This window comes from Apodemus sylvaticus, chromosome 9 (genome assembly GCF_947179515.1).
Source record: "Apodemus sylvaticus chromosome 9, mApoSyl1.1, whole genome shotgun sequence".
NCBI classification, from domain to species: domain Eukaryota; kingdom Metazoa; phylum Chordata; class Mammalia; order Rodentia; family Muridae; genus Apodemus; species Apodemus sylvaticus.
Genome location: NC_067480.1, coordinates 16786977 through 16809560, shown reverse-complemented (window position 1 = coordinate 16809560; position 22584 = coordinate 16786977). Strand labels below are relative to the sequence as shown.

Below are 22584 nucleotides of genomic sequence, written 5' to 3'. Positions count from 1 at the left end.
TTATGCTCTAAGATCAACAATCAACAAACGGGACCTCATAAAATTGCAAAGCTTCAGTAAGGCAAAGGACACTGTCAATAGGAAAAACAGGCAACCAACATACAGGGAAAAGATCTTTTACAATCCTATATCCAATAGAGAGCTATTATCCATTATATACAAAGAACTCAAGAAATTAGACACCAGAAAAATCACTTAATATTAGAAAATTGGGTACTGAGCTGAACAAATAATTTTCAATTGAGGAATATCAAATGGCCAAGAAGCACCTAAAGAAATGTTCAATATCCTTAGACATCAAGGCAATGAAAATCAAACCAACCTTGAGACAGTACCTCACACCAGATAGAATGGCTAAGATTAAAACCTCAGCTGACAGCAGATGCTGGCAAGGATGTATAGAAAGAGGAACAGTCCGTTATTGCTGGTAGGATTGCAAGCTGGTACAACCACTCTGGAAATCAGTCTGGAAGTGCCTCAGAATATCAGACATAGTACTATCTGAGGACCCAGCTACACTACTCCTGGGCATACACCCAAAAGATGCTCCAACATGTTCCACTATTTTCAGAGCAGCCTTATTTATAATAGCTAGAAGCTGGAAAGAACCCAGATGTCCTTCAACAGAGGAATGGATACAGAAAATGTGGTACATTTACACAATGGACTACTACTCAGCTATTAAAAACAATGGTTTCATAAAATTCTTACACAAATGGAAGGAACTAGAAAATATCATCCTGAGTGAAGTAACCCATTCATAAAACAAACAAAACCATGGTATGCACTCACTGATAAGTGGATATTAGCCCAAAAGCTCAGAAGATCCAAGATACAATTCACAGACCACATGAAGTTCAAGATGAAAGACCAAATTGTGGTTTCTTCAGTCCTTAGAAGGTAAAGGAAATACTCATGGAAAGAGATACAGAGACAAAGTGTTGAGCAGAGACTGAAGAAAAGGCCATCCAGAGATTACCGCACCTGGAGAACCTTCCTATATACAGTCACTAAACACAGATACTACTGTGGATGCAAGAAGTGAATGTTGACAGGAGCCTGATATAGCTGTCTCTTGGACAGCCCTGCCCCCAGCAGTGGAGGAGAGTTTCTCTTTCTTCACATCCTCACCAGCACCTGCTGTCTCCTGAGTTTTTGATCTTAGCCATTCTGACTGGTATGAGGTGAAATCTCAGAGTTGTTTTGATTTGCATTTCCCTAATGACTAAGGATGTTGAACATTTCTTTTGGTGTGGTGCTTCTCAGCCATTTGATATTCCTCAGGTGAAAATTCTTTGTTTAGCTCTGTACCCCAGTTGTTAATATTGTTATTTGGCTCTCTGGGGTCAGACTTCTTGAGTCTTTTTATATATTGGGTATAAATCCTCTGTCAGATGTAGGGTTGGTAAAGATGTTTTCCCAATTCATTGGTTGCCGTTTTGTCCTATTGACAGTGTCCTTTGCCTTACAGAAACTTTGTAATTTTATTAGGTCCCATTTGTCAATTCTTGATCTTAGAGCATAAGCTATTGGTGTTCTGTTCAGGAAATTTTCCCCTGTGCCCATGTGCTCAAGGCTCTTCCCCAGTTTCTTTTCTATTAGTTTCAGTGTGTCAGGTTTTATGTGGAGGTCCTTGATCCATTTGGAGTTGAGCTTAGTACAAGGAGATAAGAATGGATCGATTCGCATTCTTCTGCATGCTGACCTCCAATTAAACCAGCACCATTTGTTGAAAAGGCTATCTTTTTTCCACTGGATGGTTTTAGTTCCCTTATCAAAGATCAAGTGTCCATAAGTATGTGGGTTCATTTCTGGGTCTTCAATTCTATTCCATTGATCTACCTGCCTGTCACTGTACCAATACCATGCAGTTTTAAACACTGTTGCTCTGTAGTACTGCTTGAGGTCCAGGATACTCTGGAAATCAGCCTGGCCATTCCTCAGAAAATTGGGCATGGTACTACCGGAGGACCCCGTTACACCACTCCTAGGCATATATCCAGAGGATTTCCCAGCATCTAATAAGGACACATGCTCTACTACATTCTTGGCAGCCATATTTATAATAGCCAGAAGCTGGAAAGAACCCAGATGTCCTTCAACAGAGGAGTGGATACAGAAAATGTGGAATATTTACACTATGGAATACTACTCAGCTATTAAAAACAAAAAAGTCATGAAATTCTTAGGCAAATGGGTGGAACTGGAAAATATCATCCTAAGTGAGGTAATCCAATCACAAAAAAACCACACATGGTATGCCCTCACTGATAAGTGGATATTAGCTCAGAAGCTCAGAATTGCTTCCTGACTCTACCAAAGACACAATTCACATATCAAAAGATGTCCAAGAAGAATGAAGGAGAGGACCCTGGTCCTGGAAAGTCTCAATGCAGCAGTGTAGGGGACTACCAGGACAGGGAGAGGGTTGATTGAGGAACGGGGAAAGGAAGAGGACTTAATGGAATTTTTGGGGACAGGGGAACCAGGAAAGAGGAAATCATTTGAAATGTAAATAAAAAATATATCTATTTTAAAAAGGAATGGAAAGAAAAAGAAAAAAAAAGAAAAAAGAAAGGCCCTGCCAGAGCCTGAGAAATTCAGAGGTGGATGCTTGCAGCAACCCATTGGACTGAGCAAGGGGTCCCAAATGGAGGAGTTAGAGTCAGGACTGAAGGAACTGAAGTGGTTGGGAACCCATAGGAAAAACAACAATATCAACCAACTAGACCACCCAGAACTCCCAGGGACTAAACCACCAACCAAGGGTTAAACATGGAGTGACCCATGGCTCCAGCCGCATATGTAGCAGAGGATCACCTTTTGGGGCAGTAATGAGAGGAGAGGCCCTTGGGCCTGTGAAGGCTCGATGTAAGGGAATGAGATGGCGGGTAGGGGTAACACCCTTATAGAAGAACGGGGTGGGAGGATGGATTGGAATATTCTGGGGTGGGGGAAAGGGGGGAAAGAGAATAAAATTTAAAATGTAAATAGAGAAAATATGCAATACAATGGAAAAATACTTTGTGATACATAAATATAATATTTGGGGGGCCATTTTTGAGCTGTTTCATTATATGCTGTTTTATTGAATATGGCTTTTGAATTCTCCATTAAATTATGAATTAATTCAGCCATAGATACCACACTTTCAGAGCAGTTAAGAGATACACATAACGAGTATCTGGACATGTGAAAATTTTTCACTATTAAAGAATTGTGTTTTGCAGAGCACTACTATTGTTGAAGAATTTGCATTATAAAACACACATTAGTTTCCCTGTGTTTAACATAACTCACCATTTGATGACAAATGTAATTATTACATGTACAAATGCATGATGTATATTTTCATAAACTGGCTTTGATATAAAAAAAGATTAATTTCTTTGTGACTTACAGGGGCACACAAGATAAGGCTTGCAAAAAGTCAAGAACCTCCTAGAATTGACAGGAGACTTGAAAATATGAAAATTATACCTAATTTGAAAAGTGTTCTTCATGCTATTTGGGTAAAGTAAAATATTTCTTTTAACAAACCATTTAAATTGACCTGTGTAATTGTCTTATAGAGTTAAGAATATGACAAGGTGCTTAATTTAAATTTTCATGAAATGGTTGGAGTCCATTAGATAAATTAATAAATTACACATTTTCTTTATAATGGAAAGAAATAGTTCCCTTATTTGATGTCACTAAAGATAGGTGGAGTGCTAGAGGATGATGATGCATGACTAATAATTTTGACTTATTTTCAATTAATTTTACCCATTTTTGTGTTTACTCTCCCCGAAGAAATAAAGATGACATTTAATAAAATTTCATGAATTAGGAGTATCCTGTGTGTCAACACATAGCCTTCAACACGCACACAAATAATATTACAATATTTAAACAAAAATCCTTTCTTTTTCTCTATGATAAACAAGCCTTCATATTAATCACAGACATAAGGATGCATCTGGAATCCCTTTCAATTCTCTCCTCCTGTTTTGAATATTTTTCCTCTATTTACAACATTCATTCTGGCATATATATTGCATGGCTGTAATTTTCACATGCATTTTTATTCATGCGTAGTGAATATTACACTGTGAATAACACTTCCAAGAGACTTGAAAATAACATCAATAGAATTTTCCTAACTCACATTAGAATTTACAGTCTTACATTGTGTATCTTCCCAATTTTAATCATTTTCTTTTTCCTAGAGTTTTTCATTCTTTCATTGCGCATTTTTCTACTCAGACCATCCCATTCCTTTTTAGAAAATGTTTTATTTTATAACTAAAATATACTATGGCCCTAATCTCTTTCCCTTTCTTCCCTCTTTCCATTTCCATGTATGCCAAACTCCTTTCTCTTAACTGTAGAGAAAGAATTACAGGCTGGATATGAACAATGAGACAGAGATAAATAACATTGACCCTATTCCTTTCAAAGTATGAATTAAGCTATTTCTGTTCCTTCTAGTCCCTTCCTTGATACATAACACCTCAGAATATAAAGACTGTAGTTGACTTATCATTTACTTAAGAGTGAACCTCTTCCTAAGCCGGGCAGTGGTGGCACCTGTTATCCTAGCCCTCTGGGAGGCAGAGGCAGGTGGATTTCTGAGTTTGAGGCCAGCCTGGTCTACAGAGTGAGTTCCAGGACAGCCAGGGCTATACAGAGAAACCCTGTCTCGAAAAAACCAAAATCAAAAAAAAAAAAAAAAGTGTGAACCTCTTCCTTATTTTTCTGGTTCCTGGACAGCACACAAAGAATGATGGTTTTCTAGTTCCATCCAATTTGCTTACAAAATCCATGAGGAACATTCCATTGTTTAAATATCTCTTATCTATTCTTATGTTGAAAAAGATAGCATCTAATAATAGGTAGAGACACTGAAGAAAAGACACTTCCTTTTGCTAAAGTGCTTGAGATGAGGATGGCGATTAGGTTTACTTCTGTTGTACAGAATTCTTAGTACAGTTCCCTAGACCATTTGTTAAGTGAGTTGTTTGCCTTCTTTAAGTTTATTTTGTTCTTTGTATATTATCTCCATCTGTCATATTTATTTGAGAAGATTTTTTTTTCTGACTTAGTATGATATCAGTTCATTCTACTAATGGTTTCCTTTGCAGAAAAGAAGCACTTTGGTTTCATGAGATCCCACATCTCTGTTGTTTACATTATTTCTCAAGTCACTGAAATCATATTTAGAAATATCTTTCCTTATCTTTAAATGAACTTATTTTATCCTCTAGTAGTTTCAGAATTTCAGGTATAATGCTGGGGTAGGTTACTCATCCATTCATAACTGATTTTTGTGCAGGGTGAGAGACTCGGAACAAACTTTATTCTTATACCTACATATGTCCAGTTTTTCCAGCAACATTTGCTGAAGATACTACCTTCAACAATCTCTATTTGGGGAATGATTTGTCAAAACCACACTGGCTCTAGTTGCATGAAGTTATATCTGGTCATCTACTAAATTGATTACGAGGTTAATTTTTGTGCCAGCATCATGCGCTTTTATATTAAGGTTCTGTAGAATAACTTGAAATCATCCACAGTGATACCTCTAGCATTGTTCTTGTTGTCCAGGTTGGTTGTGGCTCTCCTTGGTCTTTCGTCCTTCCAAGTTAACTTTAACTTCGAGATATTCTTATTTGTTACTGTGAAGAACTGAGCAAGTATTTCTTGTGTGGACTGAGTTTGCTGACAGGGTTGATGTAAATAGGAGCTAGGGCCAGAGCATTGACTGCCCTCATGCTGCAGTTCTTGCTTACAGTTGAATCCTTTTAGAGCTTAGTGGGTATTCTACATAAGATCTTTATCTATTCCTATTTTCTACATGCTTTTTTTAAAAATGAAATCATGAATTCATTGTAACAACTGTATTTCATAAATAATTTAATTTCATTTTAAGTGTTGCATTATATTGCTCAGGCTACACTTGAACATTTAACCCTTCTTTGGCCTCAGGAGTTCTAGGGTTTCAAGTATACAGTGTGACAGCTGGCCTACTTAATATTCATTCTCACAAATATTACATGCATTTATTAATTAGCAATGAAGAATCTAGGCAACAAGTACTGGTTTGCATAGTAAACAATGAAGGTGAAATTATTACCAATATTTTGTGAAGTATAAGAATGGAGTTTTTAAAATTTGAATTATTTTAAATTATTTGAATAAACTGAACTAAATTATTACAGATAATTAAGATACCTTACTCACTGAAGATAGCAGAAACTGACTGTATCTTGCTAATTAGTGCCCTTTATCCTACTCTTCTAACTTACATGACTTTGTAGTTTTTAAGATATTCAACAGATTATTGAGGAACATGGTTGTTCCATTATACAAATCACAAAGGCTTATTCCTTACATGATATTCTGCACATTTTATCCTTCCCCAATCTTGCTAATCCAACTTTATTATGATAAGTGATTTACATGCAAATAATGTTTTTCTTAGCTCCTAGATACTACAGAGATAATTTTGTATTTGTCTTTCAGTTTAACTTACCAAAATTAATGCATTCTGATAATGTACACATAATCATTTACAAATGATAAGATTTCATCCTTCTTTATATGGATTTATAATACTCTATAACATATATATATAATTTTATGTCTATATATAACACATACATATATGTTCACATGTACATATACATACATGTATACATGTATGTATACTTACAATAACTTATTTCTATCAATTTATTGATAAATAGGTACCTTGTTTAATTATATATCATTATATTTTTAATTAGTAGAGTAATAACTTGGGGTATGTATATTTATAGCTGTATTGATCACTTTTTTTTGGTATTGTTGTAATATGATGAGTTCTTTAGTGTGTTCTAAATTCCAGTATGGTAAGAAGGGCTTGTTTGCAAGAAAAATATTAAAATCTTTTTCACAAATTCTAAGAGGTACACCCTAACCAGAAGTCCTTGGGTGATTACACATGTATCCTGCATGGGACTGCGGAAGTCTGATCCATTACTTTCTCTCTTTTTCTGCCGTAGTCACTGAGTGAATGATTGTATGAGCATGTCCTGCCTGAGCCCAGTATTGTTTTGCCTGGGGCAAGTATAATCTTCATTGTTGGGATATCTAATTTCTTATTATTTCATCTTCACATGTGACTACTTTCAAAGTGCAACCAAGCAAAAAATAACAACTCACCAAAATTATCCCAACTCTCAGGCTCTAGCATTTATATATTATATGATGAGTCCCCAGAATACCCAATGTCACACAGTTATAGAATCTACAGCTAGCCAAATTTTATTCCTGCTAGAGCATGAGGCAAATCATAAACAGCTGCTCTGTTGTATCTAAAACAAACCTTTACCATTACTAAGATTAAAAAATAGCATTCATATATTTCTGAGTTTTTAAGGAAATGGAAAAAATCCCACTACCTTTCCTCCTTTCTATTTTAAGACTTTAATTGTGGTGTGCATAGTGAAACATTGTGAAAATATAAACACACTGCATTGTAATGCAAAACGTTTACAGGCATTCTTTCTAATATTAACACATTCTTATAGTATTTAATTCCAAGATTCTTTTTTCTATAATCTGCTGAGTATCACCTGCTCTTGTGTGAAACAGCTCATATTTTTTTCTGCAGGGGTATTGAGTCAGGAACCAAAAGCCAATTTCTGACATTAAGAAATTGCCTTTGGTGTTTCTCTTGAACCTACAATAATTGGTCCAGTGGCAACACTTGTCACATGACCTGTACAACCCAGAAAGCCAAGGCCTACTTTGTTGCTGATACTTACAAATCTGTTGCTGCTAGAAATGGCTTGTCAGTTTTCCTGTGCAGTGTACCATATTTCTCATAATTAATTCACAGTATTTGATATCTGAGACCTTTAGTGTCTTGGCCACAATCTCTTTTGAAATGGGTGTATTTCATACATCTAAAGCACCGGTTATTTTGATATCAGAGACATCAATCCATAGCTTAACCTATCATATTACCATAGTATATGTTAGAACCAATATTAGTTGCATCTCTTATCCAGTGGTTCTTGGGCATTTCACACACAATTAATGGCCTAATACTGTTTTAACATTTGGAACTTGCATTTTCTTATTTTTTTACTGATATATTTTTTATTTACATTTCAAATGATTTCCCCTTTCTGGGTCCCCACTCCCTGCAAGTCCCATAAGCCCTCTTCCCTCCTCCTGTTCCTGCATCTACCCCTTCCCGCATCCCTGTTCTGGAATTCCCCTATACTCTTGCACTGAGTCTTTCCAGATCCAGGGGCCACTCCTCCATTCTTTTTGGACATAATTTATTATGTGGATTATGTCTTGGATATTCAAAGTTTCTAGGCTAATATCCACTTATCAGTGAGTGTATACCATTGTTGATCTTTTGAGACTGGGTTACCTCACTCAGTATGATGTTCTCCAGCTCCATCCATTTGTCTAAGAATTTCATGAATTCATTGTTTCTAATGGCTGAATAGTACTCCATTGTGTAAATACACCACATTTTTTGTATCCATTCCTCCGTTGAAGGACATCTGGGTTCTTTCTAGCTTCTGGCTACTACAAATAGGGCTGCTATGAACATAGTGGAGCATGTGTCCTTATTGCATGCCGGGAATCCTCTGGGTATATGCCCAGGAGTGGTATAACAGGGTCCTCAGGAAGTGTCATGCCCAGTTTTCTGAGGAACCTCCAGACTGATTTCCAAAGTGGTTGTACCATCTTGCAATCCCACCAGCAGTGGAGGAGTGTTCCTCTTTCTCCACATCCTAGCCAACACCTGCTGTCTCCTGAGTTTTTGACCTTAGCCATTCTGACTGGTGTGAGGTGAAATCTCAGGGTTGTTTTGATTTGCATTTCCCTAATGATTAATGATGTTGAACATTTCCTAAGGTGTTTCTCAGCCCTCCGAAGATCTTCATGTGAAAATTCTTTGTTTAGCTCCATACCCGACTTTTTAATGGGGTTATTTGGTTCTGTGGTTTCTACCTTCTTGAGTTCTTTGTATATATTAGATATTAGCCCTCTGTCAGATTTCGGGTTCCTGAAGATCCTTTCCCAATCTGTTGGTTGACGTTTGTCCTTTTGACAGTGTCCTTTGCCTTACAAAAACTTTGTAGTTTTATGAGGTCCCATTTGTCAATTCTTGATCTTAGAGAATAAGCTATTGCTGTTCTATTCAGGAACTTTTCCCCTGTACCCATGTCCTCAAGGATTTTCCCCAGTTTCTTTTCTATTAGTTTCAGTGTGTCAGGTTTTATGTGGAGGTCCTTGATCCATTTGGAGTTGAGCTTAGTACAAGGAGATAGGAATGGATTGATTCGCATTCTTCTGCATGCTGACCTCCAATTGAACCAGCACCATTTGTTGAAAAGACTATCTTTTTTCCACTGGATGCTTTCAGCTCCTTTGTCGAAGATCAAGTGACTATAGGCATGTTGGTTCATTTCTAGGTCATCAGTCCTATTCCATTGATCCGCTTGCCTGGCATTGTACCAATACCATGCAGTTTTTATCACTATTGCTCTGTATTAAAGGTTAAAGTCTGGGATACTGAATCCCCCTGAAGTTCTTTTACTGTTGAGAATAGTTTTAGCTATCCTGGGTTTTTTGTTATTCCAGATGAATTTGAGTATTGCTCTTTCTAGCTCTATGAAGAACTGGGATGACATTTTTATGGGGATAGCATTGAATCTGTAGATTGCCTTTGGCAAGATGGGCATTTTAACTATATTAATCCTGCCAATCCATGAGCATGGAAGATTTTTCCATTTTCTGACATCTTCTTTGATTTCCTTCTTCAGAGATCTGAAATTCTTGTCATATAGGTCTTTCACTTGTTTGGTTAGAGTCACCCCAAGATACTTTATGCTGTTTGTAGCTATTGTGAAGGGAATCATTTCCCTAATTTCTTTCTCAGTCTGCTTGTCCTTTGAATATATAGAGGCTACTGATTTGCTTACATTGATTTTGTGGCCAGCCACTTTGCTGAAGTTGTTTATCAGCTGTAGGAGTTCTCTAGTAGAGTTTTTAGGGTCACTTAAGTATACTATCATATCATCTGCAAATAGTGATAATTTGACTTCTTCCTTTCCAATTTGTAGCCCTTTGACTTCCATATGTTGTCTAATTGCTCTAGCTAAGACTTTAAGAACTATATTGAAAAGATATAGAGCGAGGGGGCAACCTTGTCTAGTCCCTGATTTTAGTGGGATTGCTTCAAGTTTCTCTCCATTTAGTTTGATGTTGGCTACCGGTTTGCTGTATATTGCTTTTACTATGTTTAGATATGGGCCTTGAATTCCTGTCCTTTCCAAGACTTTTAGCATGAAAGGATGCTGAATTGTGTCAAGTGCTTTTTCAGCATCTAATGAAATGATCGTGTGGTTTTTTTTCTTTGAGTTTGTTTATGTAGTGGATAGTATTTATGGATTTCCTTATATTGAACCATCCCTGCATCCCTGGGATGAAGCCTACTTGATCATGTTGGATGATCGTTTTGATGTGTTCTTGGATTCGGTGGGCAAGAATTTTATTTAGTATTTTTGCATCGATATTCATAAGGGAAATTGGCCTGAAATTCTCTTTCTTAGTTGGATCTTTGTGTGGTTTTCGTATCAGCTTAATAGTGGCTTCGAAGAAGGAGTTGGGTAGTGTACCTTCTGTTTCTATTTTGTGGAAAAGTTAGAAGAGTATTGGTGTTAAGTCTTCTTTGAAGATCTGATAGAATTCTGCACTGAAACCATCTGGTCCTGTGCTTTGTTTGGTCAGAAGCCTATCTATGTCCTGTTCTATTTCTTTAGGGGTTATGGGTCTGTTTAGATGGCCTGTTTGATCCTGGTTCAATTTTGGTAATTGGTATCTGTCTAAGAAAATGTCTATTTCCTCCAGATTCTCCAGTTGTGTTGAGTACAGGTTTTTGTAGTAGGATCTGATGATTTTTTTTGAATTTCCTCAATTTCTGTTGTAATATCACCGTTTTCATTTCTAATTTTGTTAATTTGGATACTTTCTCTGTGCCCTTTGGTTAGTCTGGCTAAGGGTTTATCTATCTTTTTGATTTTTTCAAAGAACCAGCTTTTGGTTTTGTTGATTCTTTGTATGGTTCTCTCGGTTTCTACTTGATTGATTTCAGCCCTATGTTTGATGATTTCCTGTCTTTTTCTCCTCCTGGGTTAATTAGCTTCTTTTTGTTCCAGGGCTTTCAGTTGTTCCGTTAATCTTCTAGTGTATGCTCTCTCAAATTTCTTTTTGGAGGCACTCAAAGCTATGAGTTTTCCTCTTAGCACTGCATTCATTGTGTCCCATAGATTTGTGTATGTTGTGCCTTCATTTTCATTAAATTCTAAGAAATCTTTGATTTCTTTATTTCTTCCTTGACCAAGGTATCATTGAGTATTGTTCAGTTTCCATGTGTATGTGGACTTTCTGTTGTTTTTATTGTTATTAAAGACCACTTTTACTCCATAGCGATCTGATAGGAGGCATGGGATTATTTCAATCTTCTTATATTTGTTGAGGTCTGTCTTGTGACCAACTATGTGATCTATTTTGGAGAAGGTACCATGAGGTGCTGAGAAAATGGTATATTCTTTTGCTTTGGGATGAAAAGTTCTATATATATCTGTTAACTCCAATTGGTCCAAAGCTTCAATTAGTTTCACTGTCTCCCTGTTTAGTTTCTGTTTTCCTGATCAGTCCCTTGGTGAGAGTGGAGTGTTGAAGTCACCCACAATTATTGTGTTAGATACAATGTGTGCTTTGAGCTTTAGTAAAGTTTCTTTTATGAATGAGGACGCCCTTGTATTTGGGGTATAGATGTTCAGTATTGAGAGTTCTTCTTGTTGGATTTTTCCTTTGACCAGCAAGAAGTGACCTTTCATGTCTCTTTTGATGACATTAAGTTGAAAGTCAATTTTATCTGATATTAGAATGGCAACTCCGGCTTGTTTCTTGGGACCATTTGCTTGCAGAATTGTCTTCCAGCCTTTTACTCTAAGGTAGTTTTGTCTTTAACACTGAGGTGTGTTTCCTGTATACAGCAAAATGTAGGGTCCTGTTTATGTAACCAGTCTGTTAGTCTATGTCTTTTTATTGGGGAATTGAGTCCATTGATGTTAAGAGATATTAAGGAGTAGTGGTTATTGCTTCCTATCCCTTTTGATTTTAATTTTATACGTGTGTGGTTATCTTCTTTTGGGTTTGATGAAAGAAGCTTAATATCCTGCTTTTTCCAGGGTATAGTTTCCCTCGTTGTAATGGTGTTTTCCCCCTATTATCCTTTGTAGGGCTGGGTTTGTGGAAAGATATTGTGTAAATTTGGTATTGTCATGGAATATCTTGGTTTCTCCATCTATATTAATTGACAGTTTCGCTGGGTATAGTAGTCTCAGCTGGCATTTGTGTTCTCTTAGAGTCTGCATGAGCTCCACCCAGGATCTTCTAGCTTTCATGGTCTCTGGTGAGAAATCTGGTGTAATTCTGATAGGTCTTCCTTTATATGTTACTTGCCCTTTTTCTCTTACTGCCCTAAGTATTCTTTCTTTGTTTAGTACATTTGGGGTTTTGATTATTATGTGACAGGAGGTAGTTCTGTTCTGGTCCAGTCTGTTTGGAGTTCTGTAGGCTTCTTGTATATTCATGGGCATCTCTCTCTTTAAGTTAGGGAAGTTTTCTTCCATAATTTTGTTGAAGATATTTGCTGGCCCTTTACGTTGCAAATCTTCACTCTCATCAATGCCTATAATCCTTAGATTTGGCTTTCTCATTGTGTCCTGGATTTCCTGGATGTTTTGGGTTACAAGCTTTTTGCATTTTGCATTTTCTTTAACTGTTGAGTCGATGGTTTCTATGATATCTTCGGTATCTGAGATTCTTTCTTCTATCTCTTGTATTCTGTTGTTGATATTTGCATCTACGGTCCCTGATTTCTTCCCAAGGTTTTCTATCTCCAAAGTTGTCTCCCTTTGTGCTTTCTTAGTTGTTTCTACTTCTGTTTTTAGATCCTGGAAGTTTTTGCTCAGTTCCTACATTTGCTTGTTTGTGTTTTCCTGTAATTCCTTAAGAGATTTTTGTGTTTCCTCTTTCATGACTTCTGCCTCTTGATCAAAGTTCTCCTGTATTTCTTTAAGTAATTTTTGCATTTCCTCCTTATTGGCTTTTGTATTCTCCTGAATTTCTTTCAATGATTTTTGTGTTTCTAGGGCTTCTAATTTTTTATCCATTTTCTCCTGAATTTCTTTAAGTATGTCCTTCATGTGTTCCTGTACCAGCATCATGACTAGTGATTTTAAATCCAAATCTTGTTTTTCTGGTGTGTTGGGGTATCCAGGACTTGCTATTGTTGGAGAATTGGGTTCAGATGCTGCCATAATGCCTTGGTTTCTGTTAGTAATGTTCCTATGTTTGCCTTTAGCCATCTAATTCACCCAGGTGTTAGATGGTCTTATTGTCACTGGCTGGTGCTTCAACCTACTGTGGATCTTTAAGGTTATTTCTGCAACACTGGATGACTGGGTTTCCTCTGGCACTGATTACTGATATGCTGCCTTCCTCTTTTGTGCCTTTGGAGCCCTGCTCAGTCTTGCCTCAAGCAATGTTATACTTAGGTTGTCAAGGTCAACCAGGTGTTCTCTGTCTGCTCTATTATGGAGCTAAGATGGTGTGGTGGGGGTCACTCCCTCTGTTGATTCTTACCTAGGACACAGGTCCCGAGATGCACTGGCTTGCAGATGAACCACCTATGTGCTCAGTTCCTGAGTGCAGGCAGTCCCCTGGAGATTTGCACCCCCAGAGATCTAAAGCTCAGGGTGATTCAGTACCTAGCGACACTTTTCTGTCCTGGCTGGGAGCAAATATGGCCATAGGGAATCTCTTCCTCTGCTGCTCTCTGGGCAGGACACAGGCCCTACTCCCGGCGGGCTGGCAGACAAACTGCCTATGTGCTCAGTTCCTTGGTTCAGGCAGACCCCTGGAGGCTTGCACCACCAGAGAGCTAAAGCACAGGGTGATACAGTACCTAGTGACCCTTTTCTGTCCTGGCAGACAGTGAATATGGCCCCGGGGCTTCTCTCCTTCTGCAGCTCTCTGGTACTTGCATTTTTATATGTCCCGATTTCAATCAACACCTGTCTTGCATAGGGTCTGTTATGATTTTACTCACAGCTCAAACAAATCATTATAAAAATAAAAAAGTGAAGGCTCCTCCAGATCCTTGTATAATGTTTTCCTGGGATCCTCAACTTTGTCTTAATCTCTTAAATACACTAAGTGACATTGTTCTATAGCAGCAGTATCAAATTTGTTCTTTTATATCAGAGTATTAACTTTCACCCAACAACTGATCTTTGACTATATTATTGCCACCAATCTGTTTTACTGTTAAGCATTACAACTGCAGACTCTCTTCTATTCCGTCTATCACCAACCCCTCCACTATTGTAGAAAAATTCTATTTTGAGTATACCAGTTATTAAGAATTTGATTCACATAAGTCAAGTGCACTCCATATGAAATTGTGGCCTCTTTAAACACCTTAGATGGCAGTTAAGATGCCATCTTATCTTGTCATAAACTTATTTTATCCCATTAGGAGGCATATGCTGTGCAACTACTAGAAAGCTGTTGATGGTGATCTCCTAACACATGGCCAGCTGATCCTAACTCTGGTGGCTTGGTGGGTTTGAAATGAATTCTTTGGTGTGTGGTATCAGCCTATAATCTCATCCCTTTCATCTAGATTTTACAGTTTTGTTGAGTATAGGTTTTTATAGTAGGATCTAATGATTTTTTTTAATTTCCTTCACTTCTGTTGTCTCCCTTTTTTATTTCTGATTTTGTTAATTTGGATACTGCTTTTAGGCCATTTAGCTAGTTTATCTAGGGGTTTATCTATCTGGTTGATTCTCTCAAAGTTACAGCTTTTGAATTTGTTGATTTTTTTTTTTTGTATTGTTCTTTTTTGTTTTGTATTTGGTTGATTTGGGCCCTGAATTTGACTATTTCCTGCTGTCTTGGGAGTACCAAGAGCTCTCAGTATGCTAATAACTTGCTAGTGTAAGATCTCTCCAATTTCTTTACCACTGCACATAGCGCTATGACTTTCTCTCTTAGCACTGCTTTCATTGTTTCCCATAATTTTGGGTGAAAAAGTCTTTCATTTCTTTATTTCTTCCTTGACCAAGTCAACATTGTGCAGAGAATTGTTCAGTTTCCAAGTGTATGTGGACTTTCTACTGTTTTTGCTGTTGTTGGAGACCAGCCTCAGGTCATTCTGATCTGACAGGAGGCATGGGATTATTTCAATCTTCTTGTATCTGTTGAAGGTTGTTTTTCGACCAATTATATGGTCAATTTTGGAGAAGGTACTATGAAGAGCTGAGAAGAAGTTGTATTCTTTTATCTTGGGGGTGAAATGTACTGCTAAATTCATCTGTTTCATAACCTCTATTAGTTTCACTGTGTCTCCGTTTAGTTTCTGTTTCAATGACGTGTCTGTTGGTGAGAGTGGGGTACTGAACTCTCCCACTATTATTGTGAGGGTTTCATTGTGTGTTGTAAGCATTAGTAAAGTTTCTTTTATGAATGTGTGTGTCCTTGCATTTGAGGCATAGATGTTCACCATTGAGACTTTCTATTGGTGGATTTTCCCTTTCATGAATATCAACTGTCTTTCCTCATCATGCTTATTAAGTTTTGGTTGAAAGTCTATTTTATTGGATATTAGGATGGCAACTCCAGCTTGTTTCTTGGGACCATTTGCTTGGAAGACTTTTTTTCTTTCCTTTTAGTCTGAGATAGTGACTGCCTTTGTTATGAAAGTGTGTTTCTTGTAGGCAGAAAAATGGTAGATCTTGATTGGTTATCCAGTCTGTTAGCTTGTTTTTTTATAAGGTAGCTGAGTCCATTTATATTGAAACACATTAGAGACAAATGGCTGTTGGTTCATGTTATGTTTGGTTTTGTAGGTGGCTGTATGTGCTTGTGGTTCTCTACTTTTGGCTTTGTTGTAAGAGGCTTAATAGCTTGTCCTTTCCTTGGTGCAGGTACCTTCATTGTGTTAGAGGTTTCCTTCGAGGATCCTCTGTAGGGCTGGATTGGTAGATAGCTACCGTTTGAATTTGGTATTGTGCTGTAATATTTTGGTTTCTCCATCTATGTTGACTGAGAGTTTTGTTAGGTATAGTAGCCTGGGCTGGCATTTGTGTTCTTGTAGAGTCTGCATAACCTCTGACCAGGCTCTTCTGGCTTTTAGTGCCCCTGTTGAGAAGTCTGGTGTCATTCTGAAAAGTCTACCTTTGTGTGTTACTTGGCCATTTTCCTTGTAGCTTTTAAAATTCTTTTTTTTTTTTTGTTCTGTGTGTTTAGTGTTATAATTATTATGTGACAACAGGATTTTATTTTCTGGCCCTAGTTACTTTTCTATAGGTATCTTGCACCGTTTTGGATATCTCTTTCTTTAAGTTGGAGAGGTTTTCTTCTATGATTTTGTTGAAGAAATTTTCAAGTCCTTTGAGCTGGGAAATTTCATTCTCCTCTGTTTCAATTATTCTTAGATTTTGTCTTTTCATTGTGTCATAAATTTCCTGGATGTTTTGGGTTAGTTTTTATGCTTTGAATTTTATTCGAAAGTTGTGTCAGTCTCTTCTATGGTATCTTCTACACATGAGATTCTCTCTTCCTTTTTTTTAAATTTTTTAATTTTTTTTTATTTTCTATATTCCTTGTTTACATTCCAAATGTTCTCCCCTTTCCCGGTCCCCCTTCCCCACTGGTCTCATAAGCACTCTTCCCTCCACCCATTTCCCAATCACCCCCCTCCCATTTCTCTGTCCTGGTACTCCCCTACAATGCCTGATCAACTCTTTTCAGAACCAGGGCTCTCGCCTCTTCTTGGGTATCATTTGATATGCTAATTGTGTCTTGAGAATTCAGAGCTTCTAGGCTAATTAATATCCACTTATCAGTGATTGCATTCCATGTGTATTCTTTTATAATTGGGTTACCTCACTTAGGATGGAATTTTCCAGTTCCAACCAGTTGCCTAAGAATTTCATGAATTCATTGTTTTTAATTGCTGATAAGTATTTCATTGTATAAATATACCACATTTTCTGTATCCATTCCTCCACTGGGGGACATCTGGGTTCTTTCTAGCTTCTGGCTGTTATAAATAAGGCTGCTATGAACATAGTGGAGCATGTGTCCTTATTGAATGCCGAAGAATCCTCACCCAAAGATTCTCTCTTCTATCCCTTGTATTCTGTTGGTAATACATCCGTAATTCCTGACCTCTTTCCTATGTTTTCCATTTCCAAGTTTGTCTCCATTGTGTTGTCTTTATTGTTTCTACGTCCACTTTTAGGCCTTGGGCCACTTTATGCAATTCTTTTATTTATCTGTTTGATTGTGTTTTCCTGCATTTATTTAAGGGATTTATTTGTTTCCTCTTTAAGGGCCTCTACCTATTTACCTGTATATCTTATTTTCTTGTATTTCTTTCAATGTGTTATCTATATCCTCTTTAAAGGCCTCTATTATCTTCATGAGAGAAGATTTTAAGTCATCTTCCTGATTTTCAGATGTGTTGGTGTATTCAGATCTTGCTGTGCTGGGAGAACTGGATTCTGATAATGCCCACATATTTTGGTTTCTGTGGCTTATGGTTTTTACACTTGCCTCTTGCCATTGCCATCTGGTTGTCCCTGATGTTTTCTGGTCTGGGTGACTCTGCCTGGAGTCTGCCTCTTCTGTCCCTGGGTTGCTTCAGGTCTCCTAGTAGGTCTGAAGCTCTGTCTATAGCAGACCATCTGTGGGGCCTTCCAACTGGGGGCTCTTCAGAAGGGCAGAGAAATTGCTGAGCTGCAGACCCCTGGGATCATACTGATGGGTTTTCACAGAAGCAGTCAAGATGTTGTCCTGTGTGAAGCTATTTTCCACAGGGGACTACAGACTGTGGTTTCTGTTTCCCTGTGTGCGGCAGAACTCCAGTGAGGCTTTCAGTCTATGGGGTCATTTGCCCTGCATGCCACAGAGCCCCCGGAAGGCCTTCACACTAGAGTCTGTTGCCCAGATGCCCTGTGTACAGCAAATCTCCTGAGATGCCTCAGGCTGTAGTGTCAACTACCCTGAGTGCAGTGGATCTCCTGGAATGTCTCAGCCTGCAGTGTCAGATGCCCTGAGTGAAGCAGATATCCTGGAATGGCTCAGGGTATGGTGTCTTCAGAAGAACAGACTAGGTAGCTTTGTGCCACAGCAGAAAGGACCAGGTAGAAAGGGAGTTGTATTCAGCAGGGGAGAGGGGGTTTGGGGAGTGATGGGTCTCAATTCCACTGGGCTGTGGGACTTCCAGGGAGTTCTTACCAAATGCCCTGAGTGAAGCAGATCTTCTGGGATGACTCAGGATATGTTATCTTCAGGCAAGCATTCTAGCTAGCAGTCTGTCCCAGCAGAAAGGATGTGGTGGAAGACGCTTATGAGTGCTTTCATGATTTCTTTCTCAGTATGTTCATTTTCCATGCAAATGTTACCATGTTTATAGTTTGATTTTATACAGAACAATTTTTCTGTATTAAGGTATCTATTCTAACACTCTTTTAGTATTGATTTTATGCTTATCTGTACAAGAAAGCATAGACTCTTTTAATAGTGACAATTGACCCTGTGCATTGTTATTATATACTTTTATTCTAAACAAAACATTGCACGGGGGACTAAAATATAATTAGAGAATTATAAACAATGAAGAAACTCATTTACCAGCAATACCTAAAAATTTCATGAAAAAATATAACCCAAAACATTTGTCTCAATAAATACATGGGTAATTTAGCAGATATATAATGATAATTCATAAAATGGCTATGCCCATTCATGAAATATTTAGGCCAATGAAATGATAATCACTTTGATAATGTAAGAATGACACTGTCCCCATTTGAATCCAAATAAAACACAGTTATAAACAACTTAATCATTCATTATCTGTTAGAATATATATGCATAGTGTAAGAATAATTTTCTATCTGATACAAGCAAATGAAAGAATATTGTTCAGTGTATGCAATAATAAATATCAGAATTCCTATATCACATTATGTGCACAGATTATTTTTAGGTTCACAAAATTTTCTGGGTAATATAAAATAGTTAATGCTAATGTTGGAATACATATAGAACATAGAAGAGAAAATGCATTTAAAATAACTTTTAAGAAATGTAAAACAAAAGTAAAAGTGTATAGGTTAGGTAATATAAAAATAAAAATGTTTCTCCTATGAATTAATCTATAGACAGTAGACTATATTCATAATGGTTAGGTAAATGCAAGAAGTTAATACTTAGAATAAATAGGGGATTCTTAGGTAATCAACTCAAACCATAAGAAAGTGAAATTGTATAGCACACACAAACACATACAGTGAACACCTAAATGATATGGAAAAATACACAGATTTGTGTTTATTGGCATTGTAGATATTCATGTATGTTCAGATTCACCTGGAAATACGCACACCTGCATGTACTATCCTGTTGGCTTCATGTGTGCTTCCTCGGGAGCTATCCACCTTTATTTTCGTTTTTGAAATACTCCAACCTGGAACTAGATATGTAGGCTAAACTATCTCGCTAATAGGCCTCAGGACTATCTCCCATCCCCATCTCTCAGCACTGATATTATGAGTGTGTACCTCTCTGTCTGACATTTTTAAAATGTGAGTAATGGGGGATGAACTCAGGCCCTTGAGAAAAGCAAGCATTTTACAAACTGAGGCAGCCCTCAAACTGCAGATTTATTTGAAACCATAAAACCACAAAACAAATACTACCTTGTATATGTCTGTATCACATAATATAGAAGCCTAAATGTTAGCAATGATTAACTATTTTAATTATGTACTCTGTGCTATTGCTGTGTGACAAAACTTACTAGCCTAGCATAAAACGGTCATATTTATAAGTGAAGAATTTTTTAATTTTATTTATTGAATATCATCTTCATTTACATTTCCCTACTCCCCAAAGGCCCCCAACCCCTCCTCCCACCTCCTCCTTCCACCTATATGCCTCCTCCACCTGACCCACACCCACATACCTCCACTCAATTTCCCTTTGTTGGGATCTATTGAGCCTTCACCTGGCCAAGGACCACTCCTGCCACTGATGCCCAGCAACGCATTCCTCTGCCACATTTTTGGTTGGAACCATGTGTACCTCTTGGTTGATGGTTTAATCCCTGGGAGTCCAGAGGCATCTGGGTGGCCAACATCATTGTTCTTTCCATGGGGCTGTAAACCCCTTCAGCTCCTCCATTGGGAATTCCACGCCCAGAACAATAGTTGGCTGCTAGCATCTACCTCTATTTTTATAAGGCTCTGGAAGGACCCCTCCAGAGACAACCATGGCATGTTCCTTTTGGTATACAGTTCTTGTCCATAGTGTTGGGGTTTGCAATGAATTTATGAAATTCTTAGTCAAATGGATGGAACTACAAAGTGTCATCCTGAGCAAGGCAACCCAATCACAAAAGAACACACATTTTATGCACTCACTAATAAGTGGATGTTAGCCCAAAAGCTCAAAATAAACAAGTTACAATTTACTAAGCTCAAGAAGAAGGAAGACTTAAGTGAGGGTGCTTCAGTTCCTCTAAGAAAGGGAATAAAACAGCCAGAGGAGCAATAAGGGAGACAATGTGTGGAACAGAGACTGACGTAAAGGCCATCCAGAGACTGCCCTATCTGGGGATTCATCCTATAAACAGTCAACAAACCCTGACACTACTATGGACAAAAAGAGGGTATACCAAAAGGAACATGCCATGGTTGTCTCCGGAGGGGCCCTGCCAGAGCATTACAAATACAGAGGCAGATGCTAGGAACCAACCATCAGACTGGGCATGGGGTCCACAGTGGAGGAGCTTGAGGATGGTCCAGAGGAGCTGAAGGTATTTACAGCCCCATGGGAAGAACAATGATTTTGGCCACCCAGACACCTCAAGATTCCCAGGGACTGAACCATCAACCGAGGGGCACACATGGTTCCAGCCAAAAATGTGGCAGAAGAAGGCCTTCTTGGCATCAGTGGGAGGAATGGTCCTTGGTCAAATAAAGCCTCAACAGAGGCTGGAACAAAGGGAAACCGAGGGGGGGGGGCAGGAGGGAGTGTGGTGGATGTAGAGGCATATATGTGGAAACAGGGGGAAGGAGGAAGGAGAGGAGTTGGGGATCTTAGGATAGGGGATATCGGTAAAGGTTTACCATTGCCAATGTAAATGAAGATGATATGCAATAAAAAAATTTAAAAAAAGAAAATCTAGCTCATTTGCACAAAAGATTACTACTTGGCATATATATATATATGATGAATCCCCAGATAGGACAGTCTCTGGGTGGCCTTTGCTTCAGTCTCTACTCCACACTTTGTCTCCTTTATTGCTCCTGTGAGTATTTTGTTCCCTTTCTCAGAGGAACCAAAGCACCCTCACTTAAGCCTCCTTCTTCTTGAGCTTCCTATGCTGGGTGAATTGTAACTTGTTTATTTTGAGCTTTTGGGCTAACATCCACTTATCAGTGAGTGCATACCATATGCGTTCTATTGTGATTGGGTTACCTCGCTCAGGATGACACTTTCTAGTTCCATCCATCTGCCTAAGAATTTCATGAATTCGTTGTTTTTAATAGCTGAATAGTACTCCATTGTGTATATATACCGCAGTTTCTGTATCCCTTCCTCTGCTGAGGGATATCTGGGTTCTTTCCAGCTTCTGGCTATTATAAATAAGGCAGCTATGAACATAGTGGAGTATGTGTCATTATTACATGTAGGAGCATCTTCTGGGTACATGCCCAGGAGTGGTATATCTGAGTCCTTAGGTAGTAGTATGTCTAATTTTCTGAGGAATTGCCAAACTGATTTCCAGAGTGGTTTTACCAGTTTGCAATCCCACCAACAATGGAGAAGTGTTCTCTTTTTCCTATATCCTCTCCAGTATCAGCTGTCCCCTGAGTTTTTTGTTTTTTGTTTTTTGTTTTTTGTTTTTTGTTTTTCATCTTAGGCATTCTGACCAGTGTGAGGTGGAATCTCAGTGTTGTTTTCATTTGTATTTCCCTGATAACTAAGGATGTTGAACATTTCTTTAGGAGCTGTAGAGTCATTTGTGTTTCCTCAGTTGAGAATTCCCTGTTTAGCTCTGTACCCCATTTTTAATAGGGTTATTTGACTCTTTGGAGACTGACTTCTTGAGTTCTTTGTAAACATTGGATATTAGCCCTCTATTGGATGTAGGATTGGTTAAGATCTTTTTCCAATTTATTGGTTTCCATTTTGTTCTATTGACAATGTCCTTTGCCTTACAGAATCTTTGCAGTTTTATGAGGTCCTATTTGTTGAGTCTTAGAGCACAGGATCAATATAGTAAAAATGACCATCTTGCTAAAAGCAATCTACAGATTCAATGCAATCCCTATCAAAATTCCAAATCAATTCTTCATAGATCTAGAAAGAACAATTCTCAAATTCATCTAGAATAACAAAAAACCTAGGATAGCAAAAAACTATTCTCCACAA

At 37.9% G+C, this 22584-nt stretch overlaps 1 protein-coding gene across 1 annotated transcript in view; it reads left to right on the top strand.

Annotated features, from left to right (window-relative positions):
- The window catches only part of LOC127692929 (solute carrier organic anion transporter family member 6C1-like), a 123862-nt gene that overhangs the window by 31535 nt on the left and 69743 nt on the right, over positions 1-22584 (top strand). The window contains 1 exon segment of the mRNA XM_052193556.1: positions 3403-3512. Coding sequence (XP_052049516.1) covers positions 3403-3512 — 110 coding nt within the window.